The sequence below is a fragment of the Sesamum indicum genome, unplaced genomic scaffold (genome assembly GCF_000512975.1).
Source record: "Sesamum indicum cultivar Zhongzhi No. 13 unplaced genomic scaffold, S_indicum_v1.0 C00574, whole genome shotgun sequence".
NCBI lineage: Eukaryota > Viridiplantae > Streptophyta > Magnoliopsida > Lamiales > Pedaliaceae > Sesamum > Sesamum indicum.
In genome coordinates this window covers 1-7,166 of record NW_011629767.1, presented here as the reverse complement: position 1 = coordinate 7,166, position 7,166 = coordinate 1, and the positions used below count along the sequence as shown (strand labels likewise).

At 36.2% G+C, this 7,166-nt stretch overlaps 1 protein-coding gene across 3 annotated transcripts; it reads right to left on the bottom strand.

The window, feature by feature from the left end:
- Window positions 1–428: 428 nt before the first annotated feature.
- LOC105155197 lies at window positions 429–7,073 on the bottom strand. Of its 3 annotated transcripts, XM_011071065.2 has the most exons (20): window positions 6,922–7,067; window positions 6,763–6,807; window positions 6,471–6,543; window positions 5,525–5,580; window positions 5,316–5,421; window positions 5,165–5,233; window positions 4,441–4,527; window positions 4,057–4,101; window positions 3,129–3,261; window positions 2,949–3,010; window positions 2,730–2,858; window positions 2,463–2,553; window positions 2,321–2,355; window positions 2,062–2,137; window positions 1,705–1,887; window positions 1,422–1,580; window positions 1,265–1,336; window positions 1,076–1,097; window positions 863–971; window positions 429–775 (listed from the first exon to the last, which is right to left on the bottom strand). In XM_011071065.2, exons 2-20 carry the CDS (start codon window positions 6,792–6,794, stop codon window positions 599–601), a joined length of 1,716 nt encoding a protein of 571 aa, XP_011069367.1. In that variant the 5' UTR covers window positions 6,795–6,807; window positions 6,922–7,067; the 3' UTR covers window positions 429–598. The 3 variants fall into 3 exon arrangements, with proteins under 3 accessions (XP_011069367.1, XP_011069368.1, XP_011069369.1); XM_011071066.2 differs by lacking the exon at window positions 6,763–6,807 and having other exon boundaries at window positions 6,922–7,073; XM_011071067.2 differs by lacking the exon at window positions 1,265–1,336 and having other exon boundaries at window positions 6,922–7,063.
- Between the last annotated feature and the right edge of the window lie 93 nt (window positions 7,074–7,166).

Sequence of the window (7,166 nt, the reverse complement as noted above, 5' to 3'; positions counted from 1 at the left end):
AAAAAAAAAAAAGGAGTAAACTTGTTAAGATGGTTGATTCCTCCCCTTCTCATTGATTCAAGAGATTAAAGAGGTGAGGATTATGTTACATTTAACATGAAGCTGTGTATAAGTGACATTTAAATCATAATAATTCCTTTAACACAGATAGATGTAATCAACTTTTTTATTGTACAACTAATGTATTGGTATTCAAAATCCAATTGTCTTACAACGAAAATTAACCAGTTGAACATATGAGCAGTTCACAGGTGTCCAAACTTTTGTGGTTAAACTGACATGTAGTAAGGTTTATATGGGTGAGTTAGCTAAATTACATAGTACAAGTGAATGGCACAACGACATACAACTGACTTATGCAGTAGGTACGCAATTCTCAAAATCGCGCCTTACTTGGTGCAAATGTGAATGTTCTTAATGCTACTCAACCACAAGGGCGCCTTTATACTAACCGCCTGATCTATGAATGCTATGGATGACAAACAAAAGGATTTAAACGATAAATGCTTGTAAATCACAGTACTATAACTTCCTTTCTATCATAAAATATAGTGGATGAGTGTATATAAAAAAAATCTCTAGCTCTGGTCTTTATAAATCAAATCTGGAGCATGGAAAAATTATCACGAAAATCTAAAAAAATTGCCCAACTAACCCCATCAACTTTCAACTCATGACAATCTATGTCGCTTAATAGATCAATGGCAGAAGGCAATTTCTGATAGTAGTATGTCTGAAGCTTGCTCTCCCACTCGGTATCATCAACGAGCAAGCACTGCATCACCGTTTTTCAAAAACTTTTCAGTGCACACCTAATATTGTTAAAATCATAACTAGAAAGACAACAAAATAAATGGCTGGCCTTTCCACTGTCAAGCACTCTGATTGGTAACGATAGAGAGTCACGAATGTCAATGGTTCCTTTTTCAACCAAGAGTCGGCAACCTTTTGCTTTTGGTACACCAAGTGGCCTATCAGAGGGAAATTAATGGAAGAAGGATTTCTACAATTCTCTACTTCACCGAAAACTGCCTCAGAATCAGTTGTTTCAAGAGAAATAAAGTAAACCACATACCTGCAAATTAGTCGGGCCTCACCTAATTTGATATATGAGAAAATTATTAGATGATGAAAAAAAGTACGAATCCAAAATAAATTACTCTCTAATGCAAAGTAAGGTGCAGAAATAGACAGAGAGGAGCCACCAACGTCACAAGTTACTTTCATTACCAAAGAACTATGATCATTGGTGTATATATACTACCAAAGGAGAACACTTTGAAGCATTCATCCAGGTCAATATAGGAGATTAGCAATTCACCAATAATCCAGCGTCCTAGACAGTGGACCACCTTGAAAATTATATTTAGGCCCCAAATTCACTCAAATCATTTCCCATCCAAAAGACTGCATGCACTTACCACAAGCATCTCCAGGAAGCCCTTGAAGGATTATGTATTCCAGTGTAGCAAATACATTGTTTTTATGACATCCAGGACAAGCTCCCTTTAGAACTTTGATTTTCTGACCAGCAGCCCAGCATGTTCCTTTCCACTCGATCTTTTCATGAACCCTCACAACTAGAAAATGTACCAGGTAATCATCAAATTAGTTGGACAAAAGTAGTAACACCAGAACAAGAAAGTAGATAATATCAAGAACAAAAAAGCTGTAAAATGATCAACCCTTGCTACTTGAACATACCATCTGAAGATATGCCAAGCTTTTTAAAGTTTGAAGAAACGACAACAAGAGTGGCTTGATCCAGGCCTCCATCAATCTCCTCATCATATCGATCATGCATTTCGGAAATCCAATCACCATACTGCTTTTCCAATTGCGCGAGAGTCAATTTCTTTCCGTCTCTAAATATTTCAATTTGCACATCTACATGGCAACATAACATTCAAACTCAATATACATATAAATCTTAAAACCTACTATATATTCCTATGGATAACATCAAAAAGCAATAACTGAACTTGGTTACGTAATTTAATATGAGCTTTTGCGCAGTTGAAATAAATTCATTTCCCATATAAGAATGAACTAAGACATCACCTTTTTCATTGTCAGGAACCCTGTTGCCAAAATTCTTTAATGCCTTGGTGTATGGGTGATGATGGGCCAAGTCCATCTGAAATATACAAGCAAACAAGGCAAACTTATTAGTGCTTATTTACCAAAACCACAAAAGTGTGTGTTTGTGGGTCAGGTCTTATCTGTACAAGAGAATGCTTCGAAGATGAGAGACAAAACTTATAAGTTCCACAACAATCCTAGTAGTCTCAAAGATTTTAGGATGTTATTCACTTCATACCTTATTAGGTGTTGGATTGAAACCAGAATCAGTGTCTGCAGCCAAAACCATTGTGCTAAGTTACACATTTGGTGCAAGTACATTGAATGTGAACTTAATATTTCCAGGATCATATGACATCCTTAATTAGCAAAATACTTACCTATTAAGCACTTGACTCTAGAGCAGCACCTTTTCAAAATCTGTGCCTTCTCACCTACTTTCTGTTTTGGCTCCATAAATGGAAGCAAAGGCTGCGGAAGAGATAACTTCAGGTACAGTAACAAATTAACAATTCTCACCAACTGGAAGTTAATCAAAGATCATGTGCAATATTTATGAAGTGACCTCAAGCCACAAAATTTGACTGGATTCTAAGACCAAATGCTGAATTTCAAACAAAACAAGGGATAAGATTTGTTGGGCTGACCCAGCGTGTGTCTGGCAGGAGACGACCCAACCTTCTTACAGATACACGACTAAAACTCTCATAGCTCTCTCTGATTCCACAACCATCTGCTTCTAACTCATCTATAATTTTCTGAATGCTCTCTTTGCCCTGAAATCCACCAATCCAGATTTTTTTATGCAAAGCATCTTTTAATGAATCCCGTACCAGAAGCCAATAGAGAAAAGACTATGAGAATACCTTGATAATGGGAAAGTAAACACACTTCAGTCTTGCATTTGCTTCTAGAAGCACTTTTGGACCTGGAGATTGGAGTAATAATCTTACATGAATGAGTGCCCCCACATTTAGATCATGTTTTATGTCCTAACATGAAGACTATCATATAAATTTTTATATAAGTAACTGACTTATGCATACATTGACCAAGCGAAGAAGTATCCTGACTGTTGCTAAAGTGAAGTTGCAGAATAAAGTTTGGACCGTTGCACGAATGCAAGTATGTTGTGGCCACTTCCCCTCCCTGTATTCCCACTAAATCTTCTCCATTGACCTGCAAATCTTAAGTTTTCAACCCAGGACCATAAGGAGAACTATTCGCTGGAACTGAGAGAAATAATGTTTATCCAACAAATTATATACAATACAACATTCATTCAGTCCAGGAGTAAATGTCTTAACTTTGTCTGGAAAACTTACAAGTACACCCTTGGACAGAACTGATCTTTGTTGCTTGCCCAGTAGTTATAGTATGCACCAAAATTAGTGGTCATCAACCAAAGGACACATTATTAAACCTCATGAGATCAATATTTGCACTTAGAGTGCTGTGTAGTAATTCTCTTTATTTCAGAAATTAATATCCGGATAAAGATGACGAGATATTAAGACACTAATCAATTGCCAAAATGTATCAGCAGGACATGTAAGCCTTGACATGACACCCAATTCAAGAAGAAATAGAAGCAGAGAAGAAACAGAGGGGCAAGACGGGGACAAATAGGACTATAGAAACTAAACTTGTTACAAACAGATAAATAGCTATCAGTAAACAAACATAGGACGAAGGCAACTTTGTACACTTAAAGTCATATCTGAATGTTCTTCTCCTGCTACATGAACAACAGAACATGAGACTGGATTAAAATAAATTCCATACATTCATAAACCTCAATTCCCCACGTCATGATCTGTAAACCATCAAGTGGAATCGACAGCAGCCAAGTAAAAATATTTAACTATTGGATATCTTCTAGAAAGATTCCACTGAACATGTTTAATGATGAGGAAAGCATTAATAATCATGAGAAAAGTACCCCAAAAAATGGAAAAGAGAGTCTAAAGCCACCTGAAATTTAATAGGCATGCTTGTTTTTCCAGACATTTCATCGCACTGTTCAATCAGAAAAAAGGAAGCGGTAAATATACTTACAGAAACCTCTTAAACTATTTATTATGCGAAAAAGAAATAATGAGTAAAAGGAAGTTTCAACAACATCCACTAGGAGAAGGAACCATCTGCAGCAATAGTTGTAAAAACTTTATCATACTTTGCATAACTGCTTGATTTTCATGACGTAAATTGTTAAGGTTAACTCAGCAGCATCATAAATATCTCAAAGACAAAATTCTCTAAATTAAGACATAGATTAATTCATGAATTAACACATGAATCATGCTTAGAACTACCAGATGACTGGAACCACAAGAGCTTAACCATGTAGAGGCAAACCTGGATATAGGGAAAGTAAATGTCCTTTAACTTGCGCCGTAGATGTTTTATGCCCACAATCTTGATTTTAGGCTCAAAGATCTCAACCTGATAACAATAAAAGCAATGTAGCTGTCAACTCTGAGTAGCACAATCTGATGCACTTCAAATATTCCTATAATGAAAATAGCAATGTGGACTGCCATTCATGTACTTAAATAATAAAAGTTAAGATTGACACGCAAAGAAAAGAAAAGGAGATAAAGGGGAGGTATGAACTGAAGATTCTTGATTTAAAGAACACACATGTGATCTTCATAATGTTAATGTATAAGCTCAATTTGTGGTCATCACTGGTTGACCAATTTCAGATTGTAGATGCTCCTTGTTTTGTATCTTACATGCAGATTAGTTCTGCATGCATCATGTTGTTAAAAGATCATCAATAGTTCAAGAAATCATACAGTCTTTCTCTGCCCCAGTCAATTCAAGAGTAATAAAGCATTTCAGGTATTCTGTCCAAGAAATTCTCAATCAATTTGCGAGACCACAACAGGGGAAGAAGATCAGAAGTCATCTACCGGAAAGAAGAATATGTGAAACCATTTTCGTCAAGGAAAGTGCAGATATAGTAATAACAGAAATCTGCATGTAACTTGTTGTGGAAAGAGTAGATTCTTATCAAGAGAGGCAATTAAACACAAGTAAACTTCAGTGCATAAAAGAGCTGTGAACATAAACTTACTTTCGTGAAGCTACCATGAGGTGAATTCTCTTTTTCATCTTCTAACGGATCTCTGATCCCCCCTTTTGTCTTTAAATCATCAGAAAGTCTTCAATAAGCAGCCATGAGATCATAAGGACTGGTCAAAACTGAAGTGCAGCTAGTCAATTACCTTCCAGCAGCTTTCTGAGCATGACGAGCTCACTAATGCTTCTCTTTCCAGGTGTAGTGTAAATACTTTGTTACGATTCTTTGTTTTTGATGAAACAATGCAACGTCTGCAGTACAGTTAGCAGGACAAAAAATAAAAATGCGAGTAGAAAAGCACTAAGTCTCAGCGTCATAGAGATTCACAGAGCACATAGTTTCTGTAGTTCAAACCTTCCCAAACACATGGTAGCAACAGGACCTCCATATCCAAACATGCCAAAGAAAGGCTGTCATCCAAAAAAAAAATGCAAATTAATAAGAGACATCCAGATACTTCATTAAAGCTATACATCACTGCATTGCATGTCCTGGAACAATTACCCAGCTTGTAATAGAGCTTATTCCATTAAATTCATAAATTTAAGTTTCTCAGCTTCAGAAAGTTCACTTAATTTTTCAGTTTTATCAGGTCAGTATATCTTGTCAATCAGTGTCTTAGAAGTTTTGCATCAAGTGAACCTCAGTTAATATTTGTGATAAGAAAACGATAGTTGACATCAAGTGGAGTTATCAAGTCTTCTTCCAGATGCAGAGTTTAGTTGTTTGCAACAGATTCATCACTATTTAGTTATTTCCCATTTGATTGTTTCTGAAGGAACTAGGTACTTGGTCTGGAAGCTTGGACAAAGAACATCTAATGTACCTAAATATCTTAGCAAGAAATCAAGCCCCCCGATCGCCAAGATCCACTTTCTTCCCAAAAATTACTAAAGCCCAAAATTTCTGTGAAAGTTGTTGAGAGAATGCATACGAGAATGCAAATGGCAGTAGAAAAATTTCAGTATTCAGACTTTCTTGGAGAAGATTCCTGCAGAGAGACCATGCAGTTTGATCATACATCTCTAGTACATTTTTGCTTACAATTCTTCCTAAAAATTACTAAAGCTCAAAATTTCTCTGAAAGTTGTTTCAGTATTCAGACTTTCTTGGTGAAGTTTCCTGCAGAAAGTCCATGCAGTTTGATCATACATTGCTAGTAGTTAGTTATCATACTCCTCTACTTTAGTGAGGTCAAGGATTTAGATGAGGTAGGACCAGTACAGGAAAAGATGGTAATGATATCAATTTCGCACATGCATGTCAACAATCAATGGGATGCCTGACAGCCCACTGTTACCATTAGATATGGGGGTTTGCCCCCTATGGCTTTCCCTCTTGCTGATCTGTGCAATGATGCTCCCATTTTTCCCCTGGGAAAATAAAACAATCAAAAGGACAATGAAGAGATTTTCAGCTGACATATGCATAACCATAGAACAACCTGATGCAACCCTTATGACATCTTTCAGAGTCAAAGAACAATTACAAACTTGAAATGGAAGACCAAAACAACATCACAATCACACTTCCACCTGCTAATCAAGCTATCTATATTCACAGTATTATTATATGATCAACTAATCCATTACCAGTCAATAGCATAGTTTGGAAATCCATGCATAACATTCCTGTTTCTGAAATTTGAAGCATCATGATACAATTATCGGTCATTAAAACATGCAAAGGATAAACTAGAAATTATGAATTACTAGGTAAGTAACTACAACTAACTAGATATGGATACTTACTCATAAATTCATGAATATTTGCAGACGTCTCATATGACAGCAATTAAGAACAGCTAGGATTGCATATCAAGCTGGAAGTGCTCTGTCAGATCCTTCATAACTTAATAATTCTCTTTTTGAGGCAGCACACACTTTAATGCTTTAAAAGGAAGAATGTTCAATAAATAACTATAAAACCCGCAAACAAGAACCTCTCTTGTAATCCGAAGAAAAATGAGAGACAACTAGAAATAGAGTGGCGCACA

Coding starts and splice junctions, on each gene's coding strand:
- LOC105155197 (XM_011071065.2), bottom strand. CDS start 6,794: ATGCATGGATTTCCAAACTATGCTATTGACTG. Junction 1,098..1,264: donor CTTCAAAGTGTTCTCCTTTG/GTAGTATATATA, acceptor ATATCAAATTAG/GTGAGGCCCGACTAATTTGC. Junction 972..1,075: donor GAGGCCCGACTAATTTGCAG/GTATGTGGTTTA, acceptor TCCCTCTGATAG/GCCACTTGGTGTACCAAAAG.